At 39.3% G+C, this 12,682-nt stretch overlaps 1 protein-coding gene across 47 annotated transcripts in view; it reads left to right on the forward strand.

Annotated features, from left to right (window-relative positions):
* The first annotated feature begins 301 nt into the window (after nucleotides 1-301).
* Nucleotides 302-12,682, forward strand: part of ABI3BP (ABI family member 3 binding protein) — a 240,572-nt gene continuing 228,191 nt past the window's right edge. For 39 of the 47 annotated variants that reach the window (XM_072811858.1, XM_072811859.1, XM_072811861.1 and 36 more), the window contains exon 1: nucleotides 302-484. In XM_072811858.1, coding sequence (XP_072667959.1) covers nucleotides 406-484 — 79 coding nt within the window. In that variant the 5' untranslated portion in view covers nucleotides 302-405. The remainder of the gene's footprint in view (nucleotides 485-12,682) is intronic. The other 8 variants (XM_072811897.1, XM_072811901.1, XM_072811902.1 and 5 more) reach the window with 1 other exon arrangement.

Raw genomic sequence — 12,682 nt, forward strand, 5'->3', positions numbered from 1 at the left:
TGTTCTAATGGTTTTGGGTATGTCTCTTCTGGATTTTTGAAAGTAGTTCATTAAATGGTTAAGAACTGCCTAACTGCTTTTTCTTTCCCCAATATAGATTGGCCAAAATTTCAGTTTTTATAATCACAGGGAAAAGAGACAGTTACAACCTAGCAGAGAGAAATGTGATGAGATGTTTTTGCTGTTGTGCCTTCTTTTTTTTTTTTTTTTTTTTTGGTGTGTGTGTGTGTGTGTGTGTGGGAAAGGGTGTGATGTCATTTTGTCTCCACCCCCTGTGAGTAAGCCCACAGCACAGCTAAGTGCAGCCGCCCGCCTCTGTCACTGGGAGACAGTTCACTTAAATGCAGCTCCAGGGTTGCAGGACACCCACCAGCATCACTCCCCGTGTGAGGTGGCAAATGCAACATGCTCTCCAGCTTGGGGTGTCTACTTCTCTGTGGAAGTATTGCACTATCCCTGGGAAATGCACAGAAATTGCCAAAAGGCAAGTAGCTCTGATGTTTTGTGTTTTCAGAATAATTTTTAAGAGTTTTTAAATGTTGCTATTCAGTGTGATCTACTTTACCAAACTGGGGGAGGTGGTGGTGGAGGGAATACAGTTATGCTGTGGAGAGTCAAAAAGTTCAGCTGTGTGAAGGAGTTGCTTAAACTTTTACTCCCCCCCTTCTGTTACTTACTTTTCAACTGGATCTCTTTAATGCAAAAATGAAGACCAACCTCTTCCATGGAAGAGATATTCATGGTAGCTTGACTCCTACAGATTCAAACTTACAGTATTTGTATTTTTTTGAATCATATGTAGGTGGGAACGAGAGCCTCTTAAAAAGAGTTGTTTGGTGTTTTTATTCCCCTTCCCAGAGACTAAACCAGGACTGGCTTTAGGTCTAAAAAAAAGGCTAATTCTGAAACTCTGCATGGTGTTACCTCACGCGTACTTGCTAACTTAGGGGTTGAGGGACTTGGCAGGGCATGCCAAAGTAGGGTCATGTGCTAATTTGTAGACACTTCTCTCCAGGGCAGTTTGGAAGAGGGTTTGATCTGCTGGACTGGGACACTCCCCCTTTTCCTGGCTAAATTGCTCTCATGTTAGTGTTGGTATTTTGTTTACAAATGGCATCAAAAGAAAATTAAACTTCCTAAATTTAGACCCTAAAAATCTTTTGCGCCTATCAGCACCACCACGAGAGCTAGCCTCTCTCTCTCCTGAACCTAGATGTTGCATGTACTTTTTTTTTTTTTGTTTCTCTGCAGAGGCATTTTCTAAGCCAACTCCAGGTCAGTGAAGGCTTTTTATGGCAGACTGTTGTAGTCAGCAGGATTATGAAAAACAGGCTGAACCTACTATACAGCTGTGATGGAAAATATTGGAGGTAATGCAGAGCCACAGGCTTGTCAAAAACCCGGTGTGTATAGAATCAGAAAGAAAGGTTGTTAGTGTCATAATATCCAGGAGACCCTTCCTAGTTCCTCCCTCTGGATAGTTTGTTCTAAAATCATCTCTTGTCCCAAGTGAAAACTGTTCTCTCCTCAGTGTGGTTAAGTGTAACTTGAATCCAGAATGTGAAGGCTGGAGGGGCTAGCTAGCTAACCTTTCGCTTGGTGAAGTAAAAAGCAAGAAAAAGGGCCAAGTAAACCTTCTTATCTCTGATCAGATCATTATGCAAAAATACATACATGCATACACTATTAGCTCTTTTTTCTTCTATCACGAATTTTGTTTCTTGATCAGAGTGAAAGTGTTTAAGTAAATCAGTCAGGAGGCACAGGCATTTCTAATGAATTGTTCCTCCTGAAATATTTAACAAGGACCCATCACTTGGGTTTTCTCAGGCTCAGTACCTACCAGATGGTTTTATTTTACCTCAGATTCACTGTGTAGGGATGATAGCTATCATTCTGTTCCTGCAGACTTCTGCAAATTCCAAATGCTTTAATTATCATGTTGCAATCACTGGATACAAATCTCTTGACACAGTTTTCCTTTATTTGTTGCGGTTAAAAAAAAAAGAAAAAAAAAAGAAAGAGAAAAGTTGCCCAAAATGGCCACAAAACTTTGTCTAGTTTATTGCACTTTAATTTGAAGAATTTTTATCCAGGTTTCCTTTGTAATCTTAAGAAAATCCATAGTTTTGGTAATTGTTAAAAAGCCCTGTCAAATTAAAATAATTGTATTATATAAAATAATTGGCAGTCCCCTTGTCTCTGGGGTATGTTTTATCTTTATTATGGAAGCTACTGAGGAACTTTCTGTTAGCTGAAGTCACCTTTCTCAAACTGTGTTCCAAGAATAGGTGTACTGCCCTCAAGGGGGGGGGGGTTGGGGTTGGGCATGCATCTGCTTTCCACCGATAACGTAAGGACTGTTCATGCTTTGTCGTCTTTTGGGGAGTCCCAACAGATGTAAGAATTTCACAAGTTCTGAAAATTACTCAGTAAAAAAAAAAAATCTGTCCAACATTTTTAACCTATTGTTGCTTAAACTCGTTTGACTAAGAATCCTTTTTCTAGTGAACAGCTGGAATATCTTGCCAGGGGCTTGCCTTTCACAGAACACACTTGGGGAAATGCTGAGCTAAACAAGAATAAAGGGGTGGGTGGGGAAGGATAAAAGGAAGGGTTTCTCTTCTTTTCCATTCCTCCTTCACAGTTAGTGATATATCATCTGTGATCTAAGAAGAGGATAGAATTTTGAAGCTAGACAGGACATTAGTCATTAATTGAGTGGTTGCTGGACCTTTCAATTTATGAACTGGTAAAAATACAGATACATTTTTACTATCAGGGTTCCATTACAGAGGACATACTTGAGTCGTGTGAGGATGTTCAAAGAGAAAACAAAATCCCCATTGTTCACAAGAGCAAGCCATTTTTAACATATTTATAAATAAATGACTTTGTACGGATAAGTCTATTGTTTTCATTTTTCTCTCTTCATCATAAACTAATGAAAATTTCATCATAGGCCAATATTTGGGAGCCACTGCCCTAGCTTAACTATTTATTTTACAAATGAAGACACCGAAAAGCAGGAGGGCTACTAACTTTTCCCCATCGATGGCAGAACCAGGACTGGATTCAAGTCAGAAATCCATGGTCTGCCTATTTCCTACCTGGTGATCTGGTTTCTCTACCCCAAACCTTAGGAGTTACACTGTGCAGTTGTATGTGTGAATCCTACCCTCCTGGTGAATCCAATGGGTCCTGCAAATATCAGAGCCATTATCTTAATCTTCACATTTTCCCAAGAACATATCCTATAACACAAATACCTATATGTTTTATATGTGTATAGTTGACATATATAGTTGGTCCATATTTATAGTTGGCAATTTGTAAGAAAAATTATTTTTTAACTAAGATATCATTTGTTCCTTGTCTTATGCCTATTTGCATACCTAGCCACACACTTTGTTATAGAAAATACGATATTGGAAGAGTCTTTCTTAGTTTTCAAAAGCTTAGAGTAAAGTTAGAGATTGCTTTGAATGGACCTCTTCTCCCCTCTACCACTCAATGAGTATGTGTTTTGGTAAATCATTTACCTTTGCTAAACCTTGTTTTTCTCATCTGTCAGGGGAATAGTGACAACTGTCTCATAGTGTTTTAGAATTAGATGAGATGAGATAAAATGTTAGTCGGGTCATAGAAAAGTGGATCAATATTTTAAAATATGTAGACTATAATTTGTGATCTTGTGTCCAAATTGTCAGACAAATCTCTTGAAGGGCAGGAAATTTAGGTGTCATGTTCTTGGCAGAAAGGTGGGGCGAGAGACTTAACTGTTGCTCTACAGACAATGAGAGATGACCTCTCCTGGACGCTAGCCTGACCATCATCAACCCAATGTTTGATTGTCAAGATCAAATGTTGCTCTTCTCCATGGAAAGCTGCACTTTTGCCTCAGGATCAACTTTCCCTGGGGATTGGTAAGGCCTCACAGAGCTTCCTGGAGAGATCTCCCTTGAACTTGTTTTTCAAGAAGAGATTTAAACCATAACGTACAGGCCCTGAGAAGAATCACTACATTGTTTTACACTTTTGAAAGCCCCTGTGCTCCAGCTACCTCTTGGAATCTTTATTCTTGGCACCACAGAACTTTTCTTCCCCCCGTTGCATACCAAGCTAAGATAAAAACCACAGGGAACAATAGGTAGTGAAGGCAGCCAACAAAAGCTTATAGTGGGACATGAGGGGCTTGACATACCTCTCTGCAGAAACTCCTGTGTGTGGAAGATTATAATCAGCCAGAAGGTGAAGGCTACTATTTCTAGCTAACTCTATCAGTCCTGAGGCACGTGTGAGGAAAATCACAGAGGAACATTCAAGATACAAGTGTAATCAGATAGCCTGAAGGCATAAGGCTGTTGGGTGCGACTTCTGGCATGTGGCAGAGCAAAGAGGCAGCTGGCTCTTTGCCTCGGGTTCTTACCTGACAGGATAGAAATCGTTGATTCCAAAGACACAAACAGGGGCAGATGGTAATAATAACAATAACTACCATGGCTATTAATAACGCTCATCAACATATTTTGAGCTCAGATTGCCTGTGGTAATTTAGGGCTAAGTATTTCTAATGTGGAAAAATCTAAATTCTCAAAGCTCCCTATTAAGCACCATTCTTTTACAGAGCATAAAATTGTGTCCAGAGTGTTTAAGTGATTTGCCCAAAGTCACACAGTCAGCAAATGGCAAAAGACTATACCCTTAATTTCTGTGTAATATCAGTTCCCTGCTTTACATGAAGATATGCTAATTTATTCAAGTAATAAGTTAGATCCCATGTATATGCCGAGCACTGAGGCCGGAAGACACAGCTCGGCTCCTGTCTTCAAGGAGCTGACAATAGAGTGAGATTATCCTCCAATTTAGGTGAAGCAGAAAGAGCTTTGAGAACAGCCAGAAGGACTCAATCCGGCTTGGAGGGATCAAGAATTAGGAGAGCATAAAGCCCTTAAGTAGTGGCCTGGAAGACAAATATAAGTTGGGGCAAGGAAGGGGATGGCTGAGAGGTGAGGGGGCTTTCCAAAAGAGGCAGCTGCAGGGCCTCTGAGCACTGGTAACCCCCAGGTGCCAGTGCTTGGCAGGTGTTACAAGTACTCAGAGAAGAAGCCAGGACTGGGGAGTCCATACAGGATGCAACTGTGTCTTCTTTGTCTCTATTTGCCCTAACTCCCCAAGATTGATTATAAAGAGGGAATAGAAGCTTGTCTTTAGAGAGGAAGACTCCTATGTCTTGCTCTGTAAACTTTCCTAGACACTTATCTGGGGCCTGGCTCTCACTCTCCATGGATAACTCCCAAGCCCACTTTGAGAAAATTTCATGTGTCCCTTCAATGGCCCAGTCCATTTCCCAAAAAAGGAAATTGATACTTGTGAGGGGCTGGAGAGGATCTCTTTAATTTTAGGGCAGGGATATTGAGGAGGGGTATAGTAGGAAGTGCAAAAGAAGCCTAGTGGGTAGGACTGTCCTTTTAATAAGTGGTATATATTTATGTACTGGCATCACCATCAGAGAACACATTGGAAAAAAATGACTCCCTGCTAAAAGGAAACAAAAAAGTTTGAAAACCATGGGAGAATTATTTTAGCATCTTTGAAAGCTCCAAAGTTTCTTGGCAGTTTTATTGATTTGTTTGTCTATTCGAGCAGTGTTTATTAAGCATCTACTAGGTAAAACTGAATGAGACTTCGCTCTTGCTTTAAAGAAACTTGTACTAGGAATGTAAAAATTGATTAAATTTAATTTGTTTTTACGCTAAGACTATCATGTTTAGGACCCAAGATTTAAAAATAAAGTTCCCCTGGGTTAATTATACATTCACTGGTTTTGTTTCATTTTGTGAGCTGCTATATAGGATTACAAGACACTGAACAGTAAGGAATTTTAGCCTTCCTCCTTCTTTCAAGTTAATGAGGCACAGTGGAACAATTGAGAATAGAAGAATTTATCTATACTGTATTACAGAAAAGACAGCTAAAATGTTTTTGTAGGCTAATATGCATTGACAGAAAATTTGTCTAAGACAAAAGTAAGGTGTTTAATAAAGAGGAGGTCATTCAGGAGATGTGACCCACTGTTCTATCTGGGTCACCATCTTCAGAAAGATTTTCCTTTTGCTTGTTTCCTGAATGTCTTTATAAAAGTAGATATAAAAGAAAGAATGTGGAAATATATGAACTTAATAAAAATAATCTAAGAATAAATGTAAAAGTAAAATATAAATAGGATAGAGTGAGAGATATTAGAATAGTAAAATAAAAATGTAAAAAAAGTATCAGCTAAAGAAAGAATGTGCTAAAAATAGAAAAACAATGGTTTGAATACATACATTCTGTTAAAATCACATTAAAGAATATGATAATGGGGGTACCTGGGTGGCTCACTTGGTTAAGCATCTGACTCTTGGTTTCAGCTCAGGTCATGAGCTCTGGGTCCTCAGAGTCCAATGTGGGGCTCCACGCTTGGTGGGGAGTCTGCTTCCCCACTCTCTCTCCCTCTGCCCCTCACCCCACTTATGCACTCTCTGTCTCTCAAATAAATCAATAAATCTTAAAAAAAACTGTTTAATAAAAAAAGAATAGGATAACAACCATATTACTCTAAAGCAGGCACAGTGTTTAATGCTAAGTGTTTAAATAAATTATCTCATTTTATCCTCATGCCTATGAAAGATATGTTATTATTTCTCCCATTCCACATATGAGAAACTAAGCTTAAAGAGTTTGTTAGTTATCTATTGATGCATAACAAATTACCATAAAATCATCGTCTTAAAACAACCCACATTTATTATCTCACAGTTGCTGTGAGTGAGGAGAGTGTGTCTGGCTTAGCTGAAGCCTCTCCTTGGATGTCTCTCACAGGCTGAACAGAGAGTTGGTCAGGGTTGGGGCTTGACTGGGGAAAGATTGACTTCCAAGTTCTTGAGTTTGTTGGTAGAATCCAGTTCCTTGAGGAACACTGGCTATTGGCCAGATGTCACTTCAGGTCTTTGCACATGGGCCTTTCTATTATGGCTGCTTGTTTCATCAGAGTGTACAAACCCAGACACATCTTCAGGCAAGATGGAAATTATAATCTTATGTAGCCTAATCCTGGAAATGAAAGCCTATCACCTTTTCCATATTCTATTGGTTAGAAGCAACTCATAGATTTTGTCATATAAGGTGATTACACAAGGGAGTGACTACCAGGAGACGGGCATTATTGGGACTAATCTCAGAGCCTACCCACCTCACAATGGTCAATGGTTGTTAGGGTCATCTAGCTAGTAAGTGACATAGTGGAAGTATGAATTTAGGAAATATAACTCCAGAGAATATTGGGGTTTGAGCATTAGCACCCATCCAATTCCCATAGAATTTGGCCTTTAGTGGCAGATGCCCATTAGGCACGCTGCCAATTTGTCTCCCTCCATGGTTGGGGTCAGTTCTAGGAAATCGCTGAGAATAGAGAGAAATATGGTGAGAGTGCAAAGCCTTAAGTCAAATATTGAGGACATAATTTTCTGTATGCAAGAATCCGGTCAATGCCTAGATTCCTCTGCTGATTTCCTCTGTGGCACATCAAATGTGGTTGATCCCATGTGGAGGGATATGCAAAGTAAATTCTCCCCAGATAGAAGCTCCACTTTTCATTGTAAGACTTAGATACCAACATCTCTCAAACAGAAAGAGAAAACACGAGACAAAAATTTTCTCTAAGAAAATAGATAAATATTAAGAAAGTAACCCCTAATGAGTGAATGGTACAGTCCCCATAAAATATGCTTCTGAAACATCAGTGGGTGGGGTCTCCAGTAAATGGAAGAATTGTTGTAAGGTCAAATTAAATTTGGATTTGGAGGAAGAAAGTATACTTCTATTCATGGATGTGATGGAGACAACTGGATGAACCAAAGGAGCTTCTTTTAGATCCTTTTTGCTATTAATAAAATTCTTCCATATGCTCTAGGAATCAAAACAGAATGTAGGTTGTACGCAGGATATATTCTTAACATGATATCCAGAAACTTGTAGAATGTTTAATACTAGAGAATCCTGTGTGTGTGTGTGTGTGTGTGTGTGTGTGTGTGTGTGTGTTTCTCTAGCCCACAGAGATTGGGATTGTTGGGCTTGTTAGGATTGTCCTGGAGGCCTATGAGGTACATTGTAAGAAGGGTAAACTTCATCGTCTCAGTTTACTTTGTTGAGGTCCTGTGGACAGGAAGACTGAATCAGGGCTTACTCTGCTGTACCTCTTAGCTTGGTGTGTCCCCACCAAGAAGCTTCCACAGTGAGAATTTTAGGGTGTGTTGTAGGTTTCCCTGAACTAACAAAACCCTGACTTGTATTCCCAGTGATTTTGGTGGACGTTTAGGGACCTTAAAGTTAGCCTGTGGTTTTTAGGCTTTCTTGGTACAGCAAGCCATGAAGTCAGCTAATCTTCCTCCCTGTGGAATTCTGAAAAGGAGGTAGGAGATGTGACAGCTTCATAGAAGGTTCGTTATTGGTCTCCAGTCACAGACTATATAACGAAAGTCTATTCATTAGAAAAGCAGACCAAGTCCACCCACTCCAAGCACCTACTGGTCAGATTAGAAATTAATTATAGATAAAGCTGAGGTCAAGTTCCAACTTCACTGATGATATAAAAATTCAATGTTTTCTTTTAGAGTAAGTTTAGTTCTTGGGGCACTTGGGTGGCTCAGTCGGTTAAGCGTCTGCCTTCGGCTCAGGTCATGATCCCAGGGCCCTGGGATGGAGCCCAACATAGGGGCTCCCTGCTCCGTGGGGAGCCTGCTGCTTCTTCTACTCTGCCTCTACCCCTGCTTGTGCTCTCTGTTTTGCTCTCTCTCAAAGAAATAAATAAAATATTTTTTAAAAAAGTATCAGCACTGTTGTGCTTCCCTACTTAGTTATGATTCGACTGGCCTGGGATGGGAGAATTTTAAAAATTTCTCTGGTGGTTCCAGTATGACCAGAGTTGAGAATCATCAATCTACAGTTTTGAAAATTTGAATATTCAAGTGCTTGATAAGTCTTTCTGGATGAGTGCAGTGTAAAATTTAAAAGTTAGAAGTGAAGTATTTTGCTATGTAAGTTTTAACATCAATTCACAGATAATTTTTAAAAAATTTTTGCTGCTTTGTTCTAGGACTTTAAAGCCTTATTTGAAAAAATTTTGAGACTCCCTTCTCAAACTACACAGAATAAGGAAATGTTTAAAATTGGGATAAACCTTTGTTTTTGGTGTTAGAACAGAAGTACTAATCTCTTCTTTTATAAAGTCTCAGAAGCTAGATCTGAGAAACTATGGTTGATTATGTTTTTCAGGACAGGACTTAAATTTATTCCTTCTGTCATTCAAGTAGCATTTAAAAAAATTGATATCAGGATTACAAAGATGGGTAAGACATTTCCTGCCTTCAAGGAGTTTGAGAAAGTTGTATCTAAAGCTATTTGGCCGCAGAAAACTAATTTTCTTCTAGATGAAACTGTGTCTCAATTCTTTATCCTTATTTACCAGACAAAATTTGCAAGAGTTATGCTGGTCCACTGTTGCCATGTACTAGCTTTAAGTCATGTATCTAAATAAAAGAAAAAAATAATATATTAAGAAAAACAAAGCACTCCACGATCCCAGTTAATGCAAAATACAGGAGTTAAGCAAATGCACAATTAATTTCCCTACTTAGAAGGCCCAGGTTGTATGAATCATCTTTGGCAATTGTCCCTTTAGTTGTGCACGTTTACCATATACATTCCAGCTCATCTTCTGTCTGTGTTATGTTACGGATAATTTGTGAGCACATAGGATGGCTTCTAATCTGAAACATCTTTGAAATGTATTCCACTGAATTTCGCATAAAATGAAAGGTCTCTCCTTTCTAAGTGGAGAATAAACTCTTGCTAGCAAAGTTTGGGGTATTTCGCTTCGGACAAGATGCCCGAATAGAGTTGCAGGTTTCCTTTCTCCTTAATGCCCTTCTTTGATTTTTCCATTCTGCTAACTGATAAGAAAACATTCTGGTTTTCTAAGGGCCCTGTTGAGAGCCCACTGTGCACACGTGTGCGTGGGCGTGCGAGACCTAACAGGCCTTCCTTTTCTGAGAGCAGCAGATTCTGTCGTTGAAGGAGGAGTTTGGGGCACCTGCCAAAGTCATGCTGGCAGAGAGCTCTGGAATTCAGTCCTGTTACAGATATGCCAGCAGGGGATACGAGACAGAGTTTTCTCCTCCTTTCACTTTCCCAGATGGAGTTAAAGCATCTCTAGGTAGTAAGCGGAGGACAAGGTGTCGGATGATCTGAAGAACAGCCGCTCCTTCCCTCTGCTGGTTCATCCTCTAACACCCCAATGATCCTGTTGTCACAGAATAATTCCCTAGTTACTCATATTTTTGCCAGAATTAGAAGGAAAATGATGCTGCCCATGTTCTTCCACTGCAGATTAGTCTGGAGTTTCATCATGAATTGAAATGGCAAATATTGGAAAATAGCAATAGGGACTAGTGGGCAAGTGACCTGACCTTGCTGAAATTCGATCTGCTTCCCTGAGAAAAGGGTATAATAAAAACAACAGTTCTTTTTTTACCTTCCACTAATGAATAATAGTAGGGTGATTATTTTTTTATTTTTTATTTTTATTTATTTATTTATTATTATTATTTTTCAGTAGGGTGATTTTAACTGGGGTTTTTGTTTTGTTTTGTTTTTTTGGTAGTCACTTTCTTAACCTAAATAAGAGAGGATGTGAAGACCAGACGCAGTTTTGGAAAATCTCTACCTGCCATGCTTTAGTCCCCTGGACCCTTCCTAAAAGGATGCTGAGCTATAAGAATATGCCATTGCTGGATGGCAGTTTCCCGGGCCTTGGCCCATAGTGGGTCAGACTCATGGGAACCCAGGGCCTGAGGAGAGGAACCATGACATTGTGGATTTTTTAAGCATAATTCTTTCCATCAGCATCCTACTCCTGTTTCTTTGTCCAACTCTCTGCAGGGGTTTGGAAGGCCCGACTTAGAGCAGATTTATGTTTTATTATGAGAGATTTGGAAGCGTGAGTTGTGGTTCTTGGTCAGTTCTATCTCCACATATCCTTGGGATGCACTTCTGTGGGACTTGAATTTCCCCTGGATGCCTGCTACCCTCTATCTAGTGACTCTCAGGTACTGTGTTGGTTTGATCAGCCACTGAATGAGAATTTTTTTCTTGCCTTCTCTTTTTGTTCCTAATCTTCCTCTCCTTTCATCCTCCTTCTCCCTCCCTTTTCCTCTTATTTCCCTCCTTTCCTCTTTCTCCCTCTATCAATGCCAAAGGAATCCTCAGAACATTCTCCTGGCTTCCACTCCCAGCCTTCTCTGCAGGCCACTTGGACCCTTTTTACACCTCACAGCTGACACTTTATCTGTTCAGATACAGCAGGAATCATCCCTTCAGAAAACAATGCACGCTTCATAATTTTTTCGAGACAGCACTGGGTGTTTCTATGTCATACTAAATGTTCCACTTGACTGAAAATATGGTTTCCCACTCATTTATCTTAGCATCAGCAAGCTTACAAAAAGCATAAATTTACATTCATCTGATAGGCTCTATGCCTATCAGATTGGACACACTATAACTGTATGTTAACACCACAGTTCATTCTTAAATGGGTTTGAAGATGGCATTAGCTATTATATCTCTTGAATTATGGCAACAACATATGCGCAATAAAAGCCAAACACAATAGTGTTATTTTGCAAGGTCGCTTTTCTATTTGTTCCATTGTAGTTGTTGGAATTTGATGTTTCGAAGAACTTGCAGAGAACTTTGCTGTTTTCCCGAGGCTCATTGAGTTAGGTCTTAAGTTCAAACACCATGTTTCTCTTCATTTCACGGGTAACCAACATTTCCTTGAAACTGAGTTTCTGTATCAAATGTCCCCATGAAATGTGATCCTCAAATTGGCAACTGGATCACAGTTGCAGGCATTTAATACCATTTCAATGTAAAAATCTCCCTCTGTGATCTCTGTTTCTCTAGCTCCGCCCTTGCTTTGCTATACTCAACAGATGACTTCTAAATCTTTTTCTCTTTCCAGCCTCTTCTCTGCTTTCATGTCTTTTTCAAATTCTAACCCTGTGCTTGGGTTAGAATTCTCTGCCACAGAAACTTTATATACTCTATTGGCTTCTAGACCTTTTCAGCTATGACCTACCATAATAATGACTGAAAAGAAAAAAATATATATATATAAAGCTAGGTTTCCAGATCCAGATGTGGGTACTTACACATGTGTGGGACATGCTGCATTATTGTGCTGGTTCCCTTTGAGATGCAAACCAAAAACCAATAAATATGAAATAGGTAAAAGATCTAGAAATGGATTAAACGTGGTGTGATGCACCACTGATTTTTGATTAATCAATTGTACTGATATTACTGTGGTTAAGGGGTTTGCTCTTATATGGAACAATCTAGTTGAAAAATCTTTATAAATAGCCTTTCACCTGGAGCAAGTGATTATTTTTAATATCCTGTTTTGGAAAACAGTAACTCAAATTTTAAATATTGATATTACAACTCAATCACTGGAAAGAGTAATTAAAAATATCCTTGAATCACTTAAAGAAGTAACAATACTTCACCCTCATGGTTAGTCAAAATTCCTTCTCCATATACATACTCTTGGCAAGAAATTTCACTTTAAAAATTTTTC

The sequence above is a fragment of the Canis lupus genome, chromosome 35 (genome assembly GCF_048164855.1).
Source record: "Canis lupus baileyi chromosome 35, mCanLup2.hap1, whole genome shotgun sequence".
NCBI classification, from domain to species: Eukaryota; Metazoa; Chordata; class Mammalia; order Carnivora; family Canidae; genus Canis; species Canis lupus.